At 62.0% G+C, this 19,185-nt stretch overlaps 2 protein-coding genes across 8 annotated transcripts in view; one reads left to right on the forward strand and one right to left on the reverse strand.

The window, feature by feature from the left end:
- PIK3CD (phosphatidylinositol-4,5-bisphosphate 3-kinase catalytic subunit delta) overlaps positions 1 to 13,341 on the forward strand; it is a 31,685-nt gene extending 18,344 nt beyond the window's left edge. Inside the window, exons 4-24 of one of the 4 annotated variants that reach the window (XM_080657815.1) lie at positions 1,838 to 2,066; positions 2,166 to 2,395; positions 2,798 to 2,977; positions 3,296 to 3,445; positions 3,908 to 3,997; positions 5,115 to 5,336; positions 5,896 to 5,992; positions 6,083 to 6,213; positions 6,825 to 6,875; positions 6,959 to 7,126; positions 7,201 to 7,322; positions 7,444 to 7,587; positions 7,721 to 7,820; positions 7,948 to 8,126; positions 8,202 to 8,314; positions 8,464 to 8,542; positions 9,042 to 9,209; positions 9,649 to 9,772; positions 9,880 to 10,025; positions 10,230 to 10,362; positions 10,734 to 13,341. In XM_080657815.1, coding sequence (XP_080513941.1) covers positions 1,838 to 2,066; positions 2,166 to 2,395; positions 2,798 to 2,977; positions 3,296 to 3,445; positions 3,908 to 3,997; positions 5,115 to 5,336; positions 5,896 to 5,992; positions 6,083 to 6,213; positions 6,825 to 6,875; positions 6,959 to 7,126; positions 7,201 to 7,322; positions 7,444 to 7,587; positions 7,721 to 7,820; positions 7,948 to 8,126; positions 8,202 to 8,314; positions 8,464 to 8,542; positions 9,042 to 9,209; positions 9,649 to 9,772; positions 9,880 to 10,025; positions 10,230 to 10,362; positions 10,734 to 10,871 — 2,994 coding nt within the window. In that variant the 3' untranslated portion in view covers positions 10,872 to 13,341. The remainder of the gene's footprint in view (positions 1 to 1,837; positions 2,067 to 2,165; positions 2,396 to 2,797; positions 2,978 to 3,295; positions 3,446 to 3,907; positions 3,998 to 5,114; positions 5,337 to 5,895; positions 5,993 to 6,082; positions 6,214 to 6,824; positions 6,876 to 6,958; positions 7,127 to 7,200; positions 7,323 to 7,443; positions 7,588 to 7,720; positions 7,821 to 7,947; positions 8,127 to 8,201; positions 8,315 to 8,463; positions 8,543 to 9,041; positions 9,210 to 9,648; positions 9,773 to 9,879; positions 10,026 to 10,229; positions 10,363 to 10,733) is intronic. The other 3 variants (XM_080657818.1, XM_080657816.1, XM_080657817.1) reach the window with 3 other exon arrangements.
- The window catches only part of CLSTN1 (calsyntenin 1), a 58,289-nt gene continuing 51,483 nt past the window's right edge, over positions 12,380 to 19,185 (reverse strand). For all 4 annotated transcript variants that reach the window (XM_080657822.1, XM_080657820.1, XM_080657821.1 and 1 more), the window contains 8 exons: positions 18,809 to 18,966; positions 17,420 to 17,568; positions 16,927 to 17,153; positions 16,126 to 16,296; positions 15,665 to 15,810; positions 14,567 to 14,702; positions 14,110 to 14,294; positions 12,380 to 13,818 (listed from right to left, as the gene is read on the reverse strand). In XM_080657822.1, coding sequence (XP_080513948.1) covers positions 13,624 to 13,818; positions 14,110 to 14,294; positions 14,567 to 14,702; positions 15,665 to 15,810; positions 16,126 to 16,296; positions 16,927 to 17,153; positions 17,420 to 17,568; positions 18,809 to 18,966 — 1,367 coding nt within the window. In that variant the 3' untranslated portion in view covers positions 12,380 to 13,623. The remainder of the gene's footprint in view (positions 13,819 to 14,109; positions 14,295 to 14,566; positions 14,703 to 15,664; positions 15,811 to 16,125; positions 16,297 to 16,926; positions 17,154 to 17,419; positions 17,569 to 18,808; positions 18,967 to 19,185) is intronic.

Below are 19,185 nucleotides of genomic sequence, written 5' to 3' on the forward strand. Positions count from 1 at the left end.
AGAAACATCAATCAGCTGCCTCCTGCACACCTCCCACCGGGGATGTGCCCGCAACCAAGGCACATGCCCCCGACCGGAATCGAACCCGGGACCCTTCAGTCCGCAGGCCAATGCTCTATCCATTGAGCCAAACCAGTCAGGGCTAAATTTCTTTTTTTTTCTATTTCAAAAGTAATATGGACCCATTGAGATTGAGGAACAAGAAAAAGTAGAAGGAAAGAATTATCTATGATCCAATAGAAGGAAAAAATTATATGAGATAACCACAGTTAACCCTTCGGCTGTTTGCTCTTTTCTTTTTTATCTACAGTACAGTATTGTTCGTTGTGATAAATTCTGATTATGAACTTTTATATCCTTTTATTTCGGAGTTAAAATGTCACATCTTTTTCATTTTGTTAACTTCGGGTTACTTTACTGGTAAATTAATGTAACCTTTACATTACTTTAAGGTTAATCTTACTTTTCTGCTTTCAGAGCTATATATGCATGTTCATTCAACTTTCAGCACTGCGAACATACTGCAACACATGGGTCCCGGCAGTCTCACCTCACACCCCAATTCCACTGCAGTTTCTTCATGTGGTTATTTATGCCACAGGCCGGATAGTAAATATTCTAGGCTTTGCTGGCGGTTACACTGTCATTGCTGCAGCTACCAACTCTGCCTTGTAAGGCGAAGGCATCCCCAGACAATATGTAAATGAGGGGGCGTGGCCGTCTTCCAGTAACCTGGTGGTTTGCAGAGTTCTGATCTATGTAGTTCATATGTTTATTATTTATTTTTTGTTAATCCTCACCCAAGGATATTTTTCCCATTGATTTTTAGAGAGCATAGAAGAGAAGGTGGGAAGGAGGAAGGGGGGAGAGAGAGAGAGACATCAATTGGTTTCCTCCTGCACACACCTGACCAAGGCCCGGGATCGAACCCTTCGGTGCGCTGAGCACACCTGCCAGGGCACTGTGTTTGTTGTCATTTTTATGAACTGGGTTTGAATTACATCGGCTGACCTACACTTCCCGTTTTCCCTCTTACTGATGCCTCTGGGAGTGCTCTGTTGCCCAGGAACCCCTGGATTCTGGGTCCCGCCCCTGTGTGATCCCTTTGGGTTCATGGCCATAATTACCCGGCCCCCCTGGGGGAAAGCTAAGGCTGGTCTCTCCTTTTTCGTCTTCCCTGGGACTCAGCAGTGAACACCTTTGCACTAAACCCTGACTGTTAGAAGGCTCCCCAGCAATCCCTGGGGACACCTGGCCCGGAGGGCACACAGCCCACAGAGGGGTCTCATGGCCCCCTCAGTGCGTTAAACTTTCCTGAATTGTTTGCCAGCATTTACAAGTCAGGGTGATGAGCCCCAGAACGATTAACTGGGGGTGCCTGGAGGTCATGTCCGGGAGCTGTAAGAGCGCTCAGTTCCAGATTCTAGAGCACGCAGAGGGGTGGTGGCGGGACTCCCGGTGACTCTGTGGTCAGTGCTCCAGGGTCTGGAGAGGGTGGCCGTCTTGGGATCTTGCCACTGTCTTTTTAATTTTATTAATTTCAGAGAGGAAAGGAGGGAGGGAGAGATAGAAACATCAATGACGAGAGAGAATCATTGATTGGCTGCCTCCTGCACGCTCCCTACTGGGGATCGAGCCCGCAACCTGCACGCATGCCCTGACCGGGAGTCGAACCGTGACCTCCTGGTTCACAGGTTGACGCTCAACCACTCAGCCGCACCGGCCGGGCGCCCTCGCCTGCTTGTAAGGGGCGCCCAGACTGAGATCAGCCTCCACCCTGGGGCCCCGCCCGCCTCGGTCGGAGGGCTGCCCGCTGACCGGTGACCGTCCCTCCCAGGCGCTGTGGCACCGAGCGCAGCATGAGCCGCTCTTCCACATGCTCAGTGACCCCGAGGCCTACGTGTTCACCTGCGTCAACCAGACGGCGGAGCGGCAGGAGCTGGAGGACGAGCAGCGGCGGCTGTGCGACATCCAGCCCTTCCTGCCGGTCCTGCGCCTGGTGGCCCGCGAGGGCGACAGGGTCAAGAAGCTCGTCAACTCGCAGATCAGCCTCCTCATTGGCAAAGGTACCCGGGCCAGGGGGGCCGCGTGCTGTAGGCTGCCTGCCCCCAGGGCCCGGCCCCCGACCCCTGACCCTTCTGACCCCGGGCTCCCTCCTGCCTCAGGCCTGCACGAGTTTGATTCTTTGCGAGACCCGGAGGTGAATGACTTTCGAGCCAAGATGCGCCAGTTCTGCGAGGAGGCGGCCGCCCGTCGGCAGCAGCTGGGCTGGGAGGCCTGGCTGCAGTACAGCTTCCCCCTGCAGCTGGAGCCGTCGGCGCGGACCTGGGGCGCCGGCACCCTGCGGGTCCCCAACCGGGCCCTCCTGGTCAACGTCAAGTTTGAGGGCAGTGAGGTGAGGGCTGGCCCCGCTGGTGCTGCTTCCGGGCCGCTGTGTCCATGGGGGATGCTGTCCCTGTGAGACTCCCCAGTCCCCCGCCAGCCCCCCAAATCCACTCTCCTCTCTGTAGCATCAGATACTGGGTATCTGTGGGGTATCCACGCGTGCCTGGGGCACGGTTGAACATCTCCCCCAGGCAGTTCGACAAGACAGAACGGCCAAATGGCCTTCGTCCTTGGTCTGTCCATTCGTGCAGCACATATTTCCTGGTAGCTGGCCGTGTGCCTTCATCAGACCCTGCTCCATGGAGCTCACATTTGAGGGGTGGGGAGGGCAAGTAGGCAGCCCCACTCCTGTGCCCCAGGGCCCTGGGGTCCCTTCACAGGGCGGAGGGCTGACCCCTCCTCCTCCCCCCAGGAGAGCTTCACCTTCCAGGTGTCCACCAAGGACGTGCCCCTGTCGCTGATGGCCTGCGCCCTGCGGAAGAAGGCCACGGTGTTCCGGCAGCCCCTGGTGGATCAGCCCGAGGACTACACGCTGCAGGTGAACGGGAAGCAGGAGTACCTGTACGGCGGCTACCCGCTCTGCCAGTTCCAGGTGAGCCGAGCGGCGCTCCGTTCCCGCGCCGGGGCAGAGGCCTGGCGAGGTGGGGGAGCTGGTTCTTGGGCCCTTTTTGAGCCTGATGAGCCAGGCCTTTGGGGGTCACAGCGAGAGTGTCCCCTTGCTGGGCTGGCCCTCCCTGTGAACACAGGAAGGCTCTGTCTTGGGGAGGTGGGCGGGCGCAGGGAGAGCCTGCGGGAGAGGCTGGAAGGCTGGGATGGGCAGTGGTCGGCGTGGAAGGTCCCGGGTAGCCAGTTGTCCAGGGAGTGGCTAGAACTGCTCATCGGCCACTCACTCTGCCCCGTCCCATCTCAGTACATCTGCAGCTGCCTGCACAGCGGGCTGACCCCCCACCTGACCATGGTCCACTCCTCCTCCATCCTTGCCATGCGGGACGAGCAGAGCAACCCTGCCCCCCAGGTCCAAAAATCGCGCACCAAGCCGCCCCCCATTCCCATGAAGAAGGTGAGCTGGGCCCGCCACTTGCTTTTCCTCTCTCCCCTCCCCTCACATGGTGTCCAGCCCTAGGCCTATTGGGCAGCACCCCCGGCTGGCAGAGGAGCCAGGGGCCCTCGTCGCACGCCCCTTGCTGGCCAGTGTTGAGTTGGGGCTTTGAGCTTGGGCAGCCAACGCGACCCTGTGCTGGGTGGTTCCCAGGGCAGCCAGCCTCCAGGCCTGTCTCCGGGCTGCCCTCCTCCTGCTCCCCCTGCTTCCTGCCCAGGAGGCAGAGCTCCGTGCCTGCAGAGCTCCGTGCCTGCAGAGCGTGGGGTGCTGGGCCCCTGAGCCGCCTACACGGCAGGTTTTCTGGTAAAGGATGGATGTGGGATAGGTGCCTGGGCCTCACCACAACCCTGCAACACTCTCCCCCCACCCCATGGCCCCGAGCCTCTGGACCCTCCTCTGAGGCCCTCTTCTCCCCTCCCCCAGCCCTCCTCCTTGTCCCTGTGGGCCCTGGAGCAGCCCTTCTGTGTGGAGCTGATCCAGGGCAGCAAAGTGAACGCCGATGAGCGGATGAAGGTTAGGGGGCTCCTGGGCCGGCGGGGGGCGGGGGGGTGCGGGGGGAAGCGGGTGTTTTTTGCACAAACAAGGTGGCTGTGGCCTGGAGGGGCGGCAGAGGAAGAGGGGGGGGTCACATGAAAGACACCTGACCACATTACCCAGCATCCCTGCCCAGGGTGGTTATGAGCTGCTTCAAAACAGGAAGGGGGGAGGGGAACAGGCCGTGGCCAGAGGCCGATTCGGAGAAACTGGGCCTGGAAAGTTCTGGGTACTTGACTTTGGTGGAGGCTGTGGGGCCAGGCCCAGCCCTGGGATGTGGGAACCGCAGTTGGGGAGGCAGCAGGCGTTGGAAGGGAGCCACTCCAACTGGGCTGGGCCTTCGGGCTCCCAGGGGGGATGGGAGGAGGCGGGTGTACAGCCTGCCTGGACCCCTGCGGCCGGGCCCACACGCCAGCTCCTCCGTCCTCGTCCTCGGACAGCCTGCTCGTGCAGGTTTTATTGTCCCATTTGCAAAATGTGAAACCTAGGTCCCCAGAGGGTGGGTCTCTTAGGGGAGCACTTTTTGGGGTGATTTCATAAGCAGGCAGGTCTGGGTCCCCCTGGCGAAATCGTGGAGGTTAGATGCAGGCAGCTTTCTGCCACAGCAGAGCTGGAGGAGGCAGGCGTTCACGAGGCATTTAACCCTTCCCCAGCCTCAGGGGCTCCTTCCCCAGCCTCAGGGGCTCCTTCCCCAGCCACAGGGGCTCCTTCCCCAGCCACGGGGCCTCCTTCCCCAGCCTCAGGGGCTCCTGGAACTTAGCCGAGGAGGGAGCCCTCAGTGTTAGAGCTCAAAGGTCCCTGGAGTTCCCGAGCCCAGCTGGGGAAACTGAGGCCAGAGCAGGCAGCTACATGACCTGGGGTCCCACAGTCACTGGGAGCCAAGACCGGTCCCCCATACACAGCCCAGGCCCCCTTCCCTTCACCCCCCGCCCTCATCTCTTCTCCCACGTGGGACGTGGGGTTCAGACCCATGTGGAATGAGGACATCTTGGGAGGAGGTTCTGGCCTAGGTGGGTGGGGGAACCTGGGCAGGGAGAGGGGCCGGGCCTCTGCCACCTGTCACCTGCGCCACCTGTCACCTCTCCCACCTCCTCAGCTGGTGGTGCAGGCCGGGCTCTTCCACGGCAACGAGACGCTGTGCAAGACGGTGTCCAGCTCGGAGGTGAGCGTGTGCTCGGAGCCCGTGTGGAAGCAGCGCCTGGAGTTCGACATCAACGTGTGCGACCTGCCGCGCATGGCCCGGCTCTGCTTCGCGCTCTACGCTGTCATCGAGAAGGCCAAGAAGGCGCGCTCCACCAAGAAGAAGTCCAAGAAGGCGGTGCGTGGGGCGGCTGGGAGGCGGGGCAGGCCTCAGAGAGCCCGCACCTTCCTGCGGCCCGTCCAGACCTGCAGCCCCGGAGGCACTCAGCCTGGAGACCCGCCTCCCCAGGCCCCCACCCTGGCCAGGGCCCCTGGCCTGAGGGTTCTGGGTCCCGGGCTTGCTAGCAGGGTGACTCGGCACATGGGCTGGGCCTCTGGTCCTGCGGGAACCTGGAGGCCCTGCCCGGGAGGAAGGACACCCTGCTGCTGGAGGGGGCGCCGGGTCAGCCGCGGCCAGGAAGGAGCGGTGGTTGGGCTCTTGAGTCACGGCCCCAGGAGGTGACTGGCCACTGAGCCATATTGACTCCCCGCCGCTGAGCCGGGCCAGCTTTCTGGGGCTGATGCGCCATGTTTAGGGGTCCCTCCAGCAGCTGGGAGCGGGGAGCAGGAGGGAGCCATGAGGGGCTGGCCTTGCGGGCCCCTCAGGGGAGTCTGAGTGCAGGGGTCTGGCCGGAGCCGGTCCGTCCCACAGGTGAGCGAGGGAGGCCGCCTGGGCCTGAGCCGCCCCCTCTCTGCAGGACTGCCCCATCGCCTGGGCGAACCTCACCCTCTTCGACTACAAGGACCAGCTCAAGACGGGCGAGTGCTGTCTCTACATGTGGCCCTCCGTCCCAGGTTGGCCCAGGCCAGGCAGGGGGAGGCGGGTGGAGGGGTTGCCCCAGTGGGGGGTGTTCCCCATGTAACTCCTCCTGTTCCCGTGTCCAGACGAGAAAGGGGAGCTGCTGAACCCCACAGGAACCGTGTGCAGCAACCCCAACACCGAGAGTGCTGCCGCCCTGGTCATCTGTCTCCCCGAGGTGGCGCCCCACCCCGTGTACTACCCCGCCCTGGACAAGGTCAGTGGGGGCCTTGCCACCCGGGGTCCGGACCTGCCCTGCAGAGGCTGTGGGCTCAGTTAGGTGATATCCCTGACTGCCTCTGGGACCCCCAGAGCACGGTCCCTGCGCCCTCAAGCAGTGGTTCTCAAGGGCCACTCTGCCCCCAGGGGATAGCCAAAGACATTCTTTTTAAAAATTTTTTTATTTTTTTAATGTATTTTTATTGATTTCAGAGAGGAAGGGAGAGGGAGAAATAGAAACATCAATGGTGAGAGGAACCATTGATCAGCTGCCTCCTGCACCCCCCGCACTGGGGATTGAGCCCGCAACCTGGGCATGTGCCCTTGACCGGAATTGAATCCAGGGCCCTTTAGTCACAGCCGATGTTCTAATCATTGAGCCAAACTGGCCAGGGCTCCAAAGACATTCTTGGTTGTCACAACCAGTGGGGGAGAGGCCCCTGGCTTCTGGTGGGTGGAGGCCAGGGATGCTGCTAACCTCCCTCCAGTGCACAGGACAGTCCCCACCCGGAGTCGCTGGCCCACAGGTCAGCAGTGCTGTCACCTGCCCTGGGCCCTGCGGGCGGCCGGGCCCTGGGGCACCACTGAGAGCAGGGCCACTCGTTGCAGATCCTGGAGCTGGGGCGGCACGGGGAGCACGGGCGCGCCACGGAGGAGGAGGTGAGCGGGGCCGCAGGTGGTGGGGTGCAGGGCCTGGCACCGAGCTGGCATGGCCCGCTGCAGCCTCCCCCTGCGCCCCTCAGCAGCTGCAGCTCCGGGAAATCCTGGAGCGGCGCGGGTCCGGGGAGCTGTACGAGCACGAGAAGGACCTGGTGTGGAAGATGCGCCACGAGGTGCAGGAGCGCTTCCCCGAGGCGCTGGCCCGGCTGCTGCTGGTCACCAAGTGGAACAAGCACGAGGACGTGGCCCAGGTGGGCGCGGGGGAGGCCTGGAGCGGGGAGGCGGCCTGGCGTGGCGCAGCCCCCCTGACCGCCAGCTCCCGCAGATGCTCTACCTGCTGTGCTCCTGGCCGGAGCTGCCCGTCCTGAGCGCCCTGGAGCTGCTGGACTCCAGCTTCCCTGACCGCCACGTGGGCTCCTTCGCCATCAAGTCCCTGCGGAAGCTGACGTGAGTCCCCCGGGTTCCGGCTCCCCCCGGGAGGGTGGGGACTGACCCTCCCTGGGGCCTGCAGACCCCTGTCCCGCCCGAGCCACGAAGCTCCAGGCCCAGCGGCCTCGCTTCCCTGCAGGGACGACGAGCTGTTCCAGTACCTGCTGCAGCTGGTGCAGGTGCTCAAGTACGAGTCCTACCTGGACTGCGAGCTGACGAAATTCCTGCTGGACCGGGCGCTGGCCAACCGCAAGATCGGCCACTTCCTCTTCTGGCACCTCCGGTAGCTGGAAGGCCACGGGGAGGAGGGGCCTCCTGCCTGCTGGCCTCACATTCCTGCGGCCTGGGTGTCCTGACGGGCTGGGAGGGCTGGGTGGCCCTGCCCGGGGAGGCTGAGCCCCTTCTCCCCCCTGCAGCTCCGAGATGCACGTGCCCTCAGTGGCCCTACGCTTCGGCCTCATCATGGAGGCTTACTGCAGGGGCAGCACCCACCACATGAAGGTGCTGATGAAGCAGGTGAGGCTGGGGCCCTGCCCCCAACCCAGGCCGGGCTGCACTCTTTGGCAGGGTCAGCCAGGCCCCTTTGGAATCACCTGGGCCTGCCCCTCTGGCCTGCTCACGCTGCCCTCCCTTCTCCGGCCAGGGGGAGGCGCTGAGCAAGCTGAAGGCCCTGAACGACTTTGTCAAAGTGAGCTCCCAGAAGAGCCCCAAGCCGCAGACCAAGGAGCTCATGCACCTGTGCATGCGCCAGGAGACCTACCTGGAGGCCCTGTCCCACCTGCAGTCCCCGCTGGACCCCAGGATCCTGCTGGCTGAAGTCTGGTGAGCCCCAGCGGGGGCCTCCCCCCGCCCCCCACAGGGGCCTCGAGAGGCCCTGCTGACCACCCTCTCCCGCAGCGTGGAGCAGTGCACCTTCATGGACTCCAAGATGAAGCCGCTGTGGGTCATGTACAGCAATGAGGAGGCGGGCGGCGACGGCAGCGTGGGCATCATCTTTAAGAACGGGGACGGTGAGCGGCCGGGCCTCCCCACCTGCACTGCCCCGGGGTCCCCGGAGGGTGAGCCAAGGAGAAGTCCGGAGACGCTGGGGCCTAGGCATGGCTGGGAGTGCGGAACCCTCCAGAAACTCATGCTTTTTCTTCCGGGGCCGGCGGCACAGACCTCCGCCAGGACATGCTGACGCTGCAGATGATCCAGCTCATGGACATCCTGTGGAAGCAGGAGGGGCTGGACCTGAGGTGAGGAGCCCCGTCCTCCGTCTGTGCCTGCGCCCTGTCCCTTTGGAGGGGTTCCCTGTCAGAGCTGACATAACCACCTCCGGAGAAATGGCTGTTCTGAGAAGATCGGGACCAGTTTCACCTCGGGCCAAAGGGGCGATAGGGCCACAGGCTGAGGGTGGAGAAGGCCGGCCTGGCGCTCAGCAGCCGTCTCGCCGGCGCTGGCTGCTGTGTGCCCCACACATCCCTGGCTCCTTGCCCCACCTGCTTCCCGGCCACGTGCATTTCTCTCTGAGCACAGGAGCTCAGCCAGGTGCTGGCCGCCTGCATCTTGATTGCTGTGCTGACCCACCCGACAGCCTTCCCCGGGCCCAGGAGTCACGGGCTCCTCCCAGCTGCTGCTGCTTTGCCTCATTTCCAACCACTTGCGTAGCATCTCCTGTGGCTGTTTTGGGTGCGATGAGCTCCTCGGTGGTCAGGCAGCCCTTGACCATTGCCCGCCCTCCTCCCACCCGGCTAGGATGACCCCCTACGGCTGTCTCTCCACCGGGGACCGCACGGGCCTCATTGAGGTGGTGCTCCACTCGGACACCATCGCCAACATCCAGCTAAACAAGAGCAACATGGCAGCCACGGCCGCTTTCAACAAGGATGCCCTGCTCAACTGGCTCAAGTCCAAGAACCCTGGGTAGGTCTCACGCCTGGGGGACCAATGTCCTCTCCTCCCCAAGAGGTGAGCTTCAGGAGTCAGAGGTGAAGGGACAGGCCTGTGACATCTCTGGCTTCTGGGCTCAGCCAGGGACTGCGTGGGTCTGTGTTGGGGTTGGTGGGTCTCCGTTCCCCCATGTATCAGTCACCCATTGCTGTGTAACAGCCACCCTCAACTTAGGGATGCAAAACAGCCTTCATTTATTGTTGGCTCAGGGATCTGCCACTTGACCTGGCTCAGCTGAATGGCTCTGCTGGGACCACTCCTGCAGCTGCCGCCATCTGGGCGCTCGCTGGGCCTGGAGGGTGGCATGCCCGGGCCCCGGTGCCACCTCCTGCCTCGCTCCTCACTGTAGCAGGGAAGACTCAGGAGCTGCAGGGCTGGGCCATGGTTTCCAATCGCCCCTCCTCCTACACAGGGAGGCCCTGGACAGGGCCATTGAGGAGTTCACGCTCTCCTGCGCTGGCTACTGTGTGGCCACCTACGTGCTGGGCATCGGCGACAGGCACAGCGACAACATCATGATCCGTGAGAACGGGCAGGTAGGGGCAGCGGGGGGCTGGCTTGTGGGCCGCGCCCGCCTTCTGGCCCCTGCCCTTGGCCTTTCTGGCTCCTTCTCAGTCTGTGCCCTTCCCTTCCGCCCCCTTAGCTGTTCCACATTGATTTTGGCCACTTTCTGGGGAATTTCAAGACCAAGTTTGGAATCAACCGTGAGCGGGTCCCCTTCATCCTCACCTATGACTTTGTGCATGTGATTCAGCAGGGGAAGACTAACAACAGCGAGAAGTTTGAAAGGTGAGGGTGCCTAGACCCCCCAAGTGCCCCTGGGATCCAGGGCCCCAGACAGGGTGCCGGGAGGGGGCTGTCAGCCCACCCCTGGAGGGTCCTGTAGGAGGAGCCAGGCTGGGGGTGGGGACTGCGTCCAGGGCTGTTTCCAGGCAACAGGTCTGGGTGGGAGTCGCCAGGAGGACCCAGGGCCGCCTCCCGCCTCCCGTGCAGGTTCCGCGGCTACTGCGAGAGGGCCTACACCATCCTGAGGCGCCACGGGCTGCTCTTCCTCCACCTCTTCGCCCTGATGCGGGCGGCAGGCCTGCCGGAGCTCAGCTGCTCCAAAGACATCCAGTATCTCAAGGTAAAGGCCAGGGCAGGCCGCTGGCCAGGAGACGGCAGCGCCCCACGCCCCAGGCCTGTCTTCCCGCAGAGCGACCTAGGGGGCCTGCCCCTGAGTGCGGTGGGCCCCCCGGGCCCTCCTGACTTGTGTGGAAGCGGCAGAGGGAGCGGGCCCTGTTGCCCGTGGGCCTCTTATTTTGAGGGTGGGTCTAGGGGCCTGTCTGGTTCGGGGTCAGCATAAAGAGCTCTTCCCAAGGGAGATGCTGGGGCCACTCGTCTCTTCAGCAGCTCTTTGGAGGGAGCTGAAAATACCCAGAGGGGGGGCAGGCGAGGCAGGAGGGGCAGGCCCCCCTGAGCAGGCCCGGGCCTCAGTGCTCGGCGGTTCTGCCTCAGGACTCGCTGGCGCTGGGGAAAACCGAGGAGGAGGCGCTGAAGCACTTCCGCGTGAAGTTCAACGAGGCGCTGCGGGAGAGCTGGAAAACCAAAGTGAACTGGCTGGCCCACAACGTGTCCAAAGACAACAGGCAATAGCAGCCGCCCGGCTCGCTGACCCCGCTGACCCGCCAGGCCCCGGCCCCGGCCCCGGCCGGCGCCAACCCTGCGTCCTGGGAGCCGCCGCCATCGGCCGCGCGGGGCCTGCGAGCCTGCCGCCCCGTGGGAACGGACTCACTGCCTTTGTTTACACTGGTTATTTATTAATGACTTGAAACATTTCAGGAACTGAACAGCCATCGCGGACGTGCACCCTCGAGCAGGGGAGGGCGCCGTCCTGCGGCCCGCCAGAGCCCTGGGCTCTGATGAGAAGACACTGTGAGGCAGCACCTTGTGGGGGACCGTACCCCGTCTTCCAGCTGGTGGGCCTGGGCCCAGCAGACTCACCCCCCGGGAGCTGCCTTCTCCCAGGGCTGCGGGGCGGCACGGGTCCGGGCGCCCAAGTTACCTGGTGCCAGCTGCCGGCCAGGGCGCCCACCCTCCCGCTCGCCCCTCCCCCTCGTGCTCTCCGTCACCTGATCCTGGCAGCTCCCAGAGGAAGCCTGGTACCCCCTAGATTCAGGGATGCTTGCTTTCCACTTTTAAAGTGACTCGGGTACGGGAATCCTCTCACCTCTGCTGTAAAGTGGTTTTGTTTGCGGGTAAGAAAAAAATAGCCAAACTCCTCACTGGACCTGAGGGAGGGCCAGCCGCAGCCCCGTAGGGATAATTATGCCGGTCCTCCAGGCGTATTAAACAAGCTCCGTTAGCTCATCCTGTCGTGGATCAAGGGAAAGCAGGTCAGAGGACTTGGTGCCGTTCCCTGCGAGCTTCCTCTAAAAGCAGGTTTCAGGGAAGGATGGGTCTCTTGCGGAACCCCACCTTGGAGAACGGGCTGAGCTGTCAGGTCCCTGCGCTGAGTTAGGGGTGTGGTGGGACTTTGTGAGGTCTTTGTAGCCTGAGGCAGGCCTGGGCTCCCAGCCTTCTGCCGCTGGCTGGTGCGGGGCCGGAACCCGGGCCTTCAGGAGCCAGCAGCCACCCTAGTGAACTAGCAGCGACTTGGGACTCGCAGGCTACACTGCGGGTCCCCCCTTCCATCCCCCCCTGGTCCCCCCGAGGCCTTGCAAGGCTCAGCAGAGCCCGAGGTCGCTGCCTCTCACCAGCCCAGGAGCAATCCGTGCTCACAGACATCACCAACTCCCAGCAGGTGCTGCTCCCTCAGACCCCCGGCCGCTCTGGACCCAGGAGAAGCCACGTGTGTGTGTCTGTCTGTCTGTCTGTTATTTATGTAAAGGAGCAGCGTGCTCCCTGGTGTGGGCAGCTCACTGTGCACACACAGCAGCGCTGACGGGGCGCACGGCCTGTGTGCCTGTGAGAATAGTATCTATTTTTTTAAACCTTTCGTGTTTGTGTGTGGGGACGCGCTCAGCATGACAGTGCGGGCTGAGGAGCAGCAGCTGGGAGCCCTCGGAGGAGAGGGAAAGCAGCTGAAGAAATAAAGGCCTTTTCGTGGCATGCTGTTGGCGCGGAGAGGAACCGGGGGCCGGAAAGACCACAGGCGCGCCCGCTGAGTTAGAACCAGAGCTTTATTGCAGTGCAGACACGTCTGACTCGTCACGTACACGCGGAGGTGGGACCGCGCGGCTGAGACAGCCAGGACGGCTCGTCTCCGCGCTAGCGTCTGTCCACGGTCTAAACAGCAGCTAAGTGACAGCACATGGAGGGGTGGCCACAGACACACGACAGCACTGTCCTCAAAACTAGCAAGTTAGGGTCACAGAACAGTATTCAAAATTATCCCCCCTCCCCCCCACCCCCGTTTTAGAAACCTGAAGTTTTACACGTAAGTTAAGAACAAAGTGCTGTGGGGTTTTACTCATGCCTTTCGCCCCCTTTCCTTCATCGCCAAGCACAGCAGCAGGCCCCGCACCCCTGGGAGCGGGTGGGCTCTAAGAGGAGAGCAGAGCTCAGGCGGCTGGCCGGGGGCGGGGGGGCGGGCAGGGGGGGAAGGCGTGGGGTCACATTCTGACTCTGGGCCACTGGGCGTCTGTCAGTGAGTGTGTCCCCAGACTGAGTATGGGTTGCTCGGGCCTGCTGCTGTCTCCAGACCACACGAGGAGTCCGGGTTCCTGCACGGAGCTGTGTGCAAGTAGACCGGGACCCAGCTCCCACCCGCTGCCACGTGGAACGGGTGGAGCCCCAAAGACAGGACCTGGCCTTCCCAGCCTCAAAGAGGGTCCCCTCACCCTGGCCCACACGGGAGCGAGACCTGAGGCAGGACAGCCCGGTGCCCGAGGGGCACACCCCTCTTGTCTGGGGAGCAGGAGCCTGAGGGGTCTCCTGAGCTCAGGGTTTCACACCTCACCTTGCGTTCCCGCCTGGGTTATACTAGCACAAAGGACACGAGGAATCCCAATTTATTTACAAAATATTAAAAAGTCAGTTCATCATCTACATGTGAACCCCCATTCGGCCTTTTTGTACATGCACTAGTTTGGAAGAAATTAAAAAACAAAAGGATTACCCAGTGGGAGTGAGCAGTTTTAACCCTTTGTCACCGAGTCCAGATTTGGCGTTTCTGGAGGTGCGAGGGGCCACGCGGGGCGAGATGACAGGAGGGAGCGAGGGGCAGCTCCTCCCGTAACAGAGGTCCAGGCAGAGGGCAGGGAGGGGCCTGGGGTCCTGCACACCAAGCAGGGGCGACGGTCGCGAGGGGAGGGTCTGCAGACCTACTGGCCAGACGACTGTACACGGTGGGCCTGGGGCGGGCGCAGCCGACAGCAGACTTCGAGGAGGCGTGAGGAGGGCGCGCTCAGTAGCTGAGGGTGGAGTCGTCCCACTCCAGCTGCTGCTGCCTGTTCGCCGGCTGCTGGTCCCCGTGCTCGCCCTCCTCCTCCTCCTCGCTGCTCTCCGACTCGGCGCTGGTGACGTCGTCCTCCTCCTCGCCATCCTCACTCTCCTCCTCCTCTTCCTCTTCCTCCTCCTCGCTGTGTTGGTCCTCGTACGTCTGACAAAGAGACGGCCGCGTGAGTCTGGCCCCCCACCCCACCCCAGCTCACAGCCCAACTACCCAATGCTTGTTCCTGTCGCGGGCCCCACAGAGGAAGGGCTCCGCGTCACACTCCGCAGCCAGACAGGCTGGGCTGTGCTGGACGTCGCCTCGTCAAAGACGAAACGGAAAACAAAGCTTTGGTCTCCACTCCTGCCGGTGGCACGGCCTCGAACAGGCCTCTGAGCGGTGACCCCGGCTCTGACCCTGGCCTGCAGGGGTGCTGTCGGGGCTGCCCGCTGTGCCCACCTCCATGGGGTTCACGGTGATGGTCAGGGCCGAGTCGTCCCAGTCCATCTCGCTCTCTTTGCCGGTGTCCTGGTCCCGCATGGTGCGCTGGTGCGCAGCCCGGATCCGGAACACGCCCAGGATGATCATGAACACCAGGAAGCTGACGCACACCACGATCACCACGGTGGCTGTGCTGGGGACCACTGCAACGGGATGGACGGACGGGTCCTGGCCATGAACCCCACCGGGGCCGCCGTGCCCACCACCTCTCCCGCAGATGCTGAACGCTTCGCTGGACCCCGTGGGACAGCAGGAAGCGGGAAAAGCTCAGCACTGCCCCGCAGCCATGCCTGCGCCTGCCCTCTGTCGGTGCTTCAGGTCCCTCGTGTGACCTGGACCACAGCCCCTGGCAGCCAGGCTGCTCGGAGCAGGAGCTGGGCTCTTGGCAGGAGCGGGGAGGGGCCCACAGTCCTACCTGCGAACGGATGGGGGTTGGCCAGGTTGTGACCCGAGAGATCGACGAAGGAGCGATGCTCAGGGTGGACGAACTGCGGCTGGGCGGCCATGTGGCTGGCGTGCTCCATGGGGTTGGCTGTGTGGATCACGTTCACCTGCGGCAGACACAGAGAGGCAGCTGAGTATGCTGGACGGACATGCGCTCAGGAGCTGAGACCAGCGGCCCCAAAGCTCTGACGGTGCTGGTGAGCGGGCGGGAGAAGGACAGGAGAAAGCAAGGCAAGCACTTAGACACTCCGTGGCAAGGTGCACTGTCACCCCAGGAATGTGTCACTGTTCAAGTGACTCACCCTGGCAGCACGTGATAGAAGAATCAGACTGGGAAGGAGACAGAGGACCAGCACTGCCCTCACTACAGGGCGTCTGGGAAGTGCTGGCTCGGGCTCTCCCTCATCCCCGAAACCACAGCCGTGTGCGGAGGGCACAGGTCGCAACCACTCATTTCCTTTTAAAGCGGTACCCTCTGGCTCAGAGCACCCATCGCCTGGTCTGCACGTGAGCTTAGCCTCCTGCTGCCAGGAGGTCACGTGGGTGCGGGATTCCAGGAGTATGTGGTCCCACAGACGCCTGAGGGACAAAGGGTTGCTGAGGAGGGCCCTGAGAATCAGAAGGGTGAGGCCCTCTGGCCACCGTGGCCGAGTCACCGTAGCAGGCCCAGTGCCGGCCCCGTGTCAGCAGCCTCACCTGAGCCGAGGATCTACTCACAGTAGGACCAACCGGCCTCTACAACTGCAAACAGCCCGACTGCCCGACTCCCTCACTCCCCGGTGCTGCTCTTTCTAATGCAGGTCAAACTTCTAACAGTCCCGCCCGCCCCAGGCATCCACTCACTGCGCCTGCTTTCAGCTCCCTCCAAAGGCCCCAGGCTCTCGGACCCCATGACCTGTCCCCCCCTCACACCCCTCCCCCCATGTCTGACCAGCAGCAGCTTCTGGGCTGGAAAAGGCTACACCCCTGGGACAGACCCAGCAGTTGCCACCACAGTCGCTCTGAGCATCGGCATTTGCCAACACCAGGGCCATGCATGGGGCCCTTCTCAAGGGGAGCCTGCACTCACCTCCACCTGAAACTCATTGCTAACGTAGCGGCCGTTGAGCTCGGAGCAGACGAGCTTGAACTTCCGGTCCAGCAAAGACCTGGAGTTCCAGTTCCGATAGCGCAGGAGGTGCAGCGCCTCCTCATAGCTGGCCATGGTGTCCACGCCTGCGGGGGCGGGGGGGGGGGGGTGGTGGCGATGGCTGAGCTGGGAGCACAGGCAGGGCCAGGGCCGCGGGCGAAGGCAGGCTGGAGCGAGGCACCGGGCCGCTGAGGCAGCGGTCACGTTTGGCTTTCCAACTGCGGGAGGGAACCTGGAGTGTGCGGGGCGTCTCCCTCCTGAGGATGTGACACCAGCCTGGCCTCGACCCCATAAGGACAGGACACGAGGCAAGGGGTGCTCGTGCCCTTGCCTGACCCCAGGAAACGCCCTCCAGGAACTCTGGGCCCTGAGATGAGGGCGGGGGCGCGGCGGCCTCTCACCTGTGAACACCACGCCCAGGTTGGAGCGGCTCACTTCTATGCCCTTATGCTGCACGCGGGCCATGTCCACCTCCAGGCTCTCCTGCTCAGGGCTCAGCTCCTCTCCCTCCACCGTCACCTCACAGGTGTCCAGGTCGTGCACTATCTCCTCGGACACCAGGGACTCTTGAACTGCAGAAGTGGCCCAGTTAGGACTGGCAGAGGCCGTGGAGCTGGGGGGGGGGGGGGGGGGGTGGTGTGTGTGTGTGTGTGTGTGTGTGTGTGTGTGTGTGTGTGTGTGTGGTGTGTGTGTGTGGTGTGTGTGTGTGTGGTGTGTGTGTGTGTGGTGTGTGTGTGTGTGGTGTGTGTGTGTGTGTGTGTGTGTGGTGTGTGTGTGTGTGGTGTGTGTGTGTGTGAGTGTGTGTGTGTGTGTGTGGTGTGTGTGTGTGTGTGTGTGTGTGTGTGTGTCACATGCGACATCTCACTGGCCCAGTCCTTTTAAGAACCAACGACAGGGGTGCAAGAGAGTCACTTTCAGGAAAGGGGACACTTTACGTGTCTAGGAGGACTGGCCACTGGGAAGGTAAGAATGGGGGACCCTGTCCTCTGGGGGGGACCCACCAGCAGACGTCAAGCTAGAAAAATCCAAGGACCTTCCAAGTGGGTTTCCAAAGATCACAATGAGCTCTGCCTTCGGGTCAGATCCCAGAATCGGCAAAACATTCAAGTCTCCCAAACCCCCAAGCACAAGGGTCCCGGGCGTGGGCCGCCACTCAGTTTGGAGACAAGGCAATGAGCCGTCCCAGGCTGACGGGCCGTTACCTGTGGGGTCCTCGTCCCCTTCCCCGTTGGGCTCCACTTCTCTGGTGATGGTGCTGATGATCCGAAGCTCGGGGAAAAGGAAAACCCCCTCTGAGCTTTCAAATTCGGAAGCTGCTCGAGCAAAATGGTGGACGCCGCTCAGGCTGATCTTGGGCTCTTCCGGCTGCAACACCATCACGGAGCCGTCGACCGGAGGGATCAAGGCACAGGCGGCCTCACTAAGACACCTGCCACGGGGAAGGGAGCGGAAGTCAGGGCTCTGAGAGGCCATGGAGGGCACACAGGGAGGCCACAGAAACGGGGTGGCGGCCACCCCCAAGGCCTGCTTCCGACTGTCACCCACAGACATCCTTCAGACGCTCTGGGGACAAGAGGCGGCTCCTCTCCTTACAGAGGGAGACCCAGAGGGAGGCTGGGCTCTTAAACACCTAAGCGCACACATTTCTTCTCCGGTGCCAGAGCGCGGCGGGCTCCTGGGAAAACCAGCGCACACCTGACCGTGCTGGTGAGCCTGAGCCTCCGGACGCCGGGGGTGGGGAACTGCCGGGAGTTCAGGTAGGCCACGTGCTGCAGGACCTTCTCCAGCTCCCCCACGTCCTCTGCCTCCAAGGTCAGCACCGACCGGCCGGGGTTGGCTTGGACCTGAAATTGTGCCAAAGGGGAGAGGAGAGGAGTAAGGTCCTGCTGCGAGAAGCTGAAATCAGAGAGAAAGCGCCTGCGATTCCGGTGACAGACCCGCTCCTGCCTGCAAGGTGCCTTCTAAGGTGCAGAAGTATGTGGCACGAGAAATACACATTTGGTCTTCGTCCCGGCTTCTGGCACAGGGCTCCTAAAACTAGGAATTTCCTGAGGCAGGAATCTTTTTTTTTTATGTATATTTTGATTTTTTACAGAGAGGAAGGGAGAGGGATAGAGAGTTAGAAACATCGATGAGAGAGGAACATCGATCAGCTGCCTTCTGCACACCTCCTACTGGGGATGTGCCCGCAGCCAAGGTACATGCCCTTGACCGGAATCGAACCTGGGACCCTTCAGTCCACAGGCCGACGCTCTATCCACTGAGCCAAACCGGTCAGGGCGAGACAGGAATCTTTTATTATTCACAGCAAGTCCCTCCCAACTGCCCCAGAGTCTAGTTAACGAGGTGACTCTTGGCGGGGCCCTAGTTTCAGGACGGGGGCTGGTTGCCAGACGAGCCAACCATGTGAAGTGTTGATCTTCAGCCCCACCCAGAGCTATGGGGACAGGAGAGGGGCCGGAGGAGTGGCCCACAAATGGGCAATGACCTAGTCCACCACGTGACAGAATCTCCATAAAAACCCAGAGCACCAGGTGGGAGCTCCCAGCTGGGAGATGCCGGAGGCGACACTCCTGGACAGGGCGTGGAGGCTTCATGCGCCCGCCCTGGCTCCTTGCCCTGTGCCTCCCTTCCGGCTGGTTTTTCCTGAGTGTAGCCTTTATAATCAACTGTTAATGGTAAAGTGTCATCTGTTTCTGAGCAGTTCCAGCAAATTGTTGAACCTAAAAAGGGAAGGGTGTGAAGATGGTGGGAAGCCCAGACTTCAAAGCCAAGGCCAACAGAAGTGCAGGGAACCCAAGGGCAGATTCCTGCGACGGGCACATGGAGTGGGGGCGGCCTGGTGAGCCGAGCCCACACCTGTGAAGTCTGAAGCTAAATCCAGGAAGTGTCGGAATTAAGTTGCTGGACGCCAGGAGGGTGGGTGTCCAGAGAGCTGGGGCATTGGCTGGTGTGAGAGGAGCAACCCACACATTTTGTGTCAGACATGTTACAAGTTTAAACAGCTCAAGACCAATCACAGATCAATCCTTTGCCAAGGGCCCCCTCCTTGTGGTCTAGAAGCCAGGTGAATGCCAGTGTTACCTTCACGCCTCGGCCACCGTCTTCGGGGACTTGCAGGTCCAGCCCCTCTTTGCAGGTGTACAGACAGTCAATCACCTTCTTGTCTGTGAGCTTCCCAGCCCGGATGGTCAGGCCAGCCAGGTCACCTCGGAAAAACTGGGTCATACGTAGGTCACCACCTTTGGAACACGGGGTGGGGGGAGGGGGAGGCAGGCAGTTAGGGGTGCAGCCCAGAGCCCCTGCTTCATCTCTCAACGCAGTGTTACTGGTGGTGGCAGCTTGATGGATGGACATGCGGGTTAGTTCAGACCAAATCCTGTTAGCCTTGCAGTCTACATGGAAGCGCAATGAAGAAATTAACTCGTTTGTGATCATGCATGTGGCCAGGAGAAGAGGAC

Source organism: Plecotus auritus, assembly GCF_963455305.1.
Source record: "Plecotus auritus genome assembly, chromosome: 2".
Classification (NCBI taxonomy): domain Eukaryota; kingdom Metazoa; phylum Chordata; class Mammalia; order Chiroptera; family Vespertilionidae; genus Plecotus; species Plecotus auritus.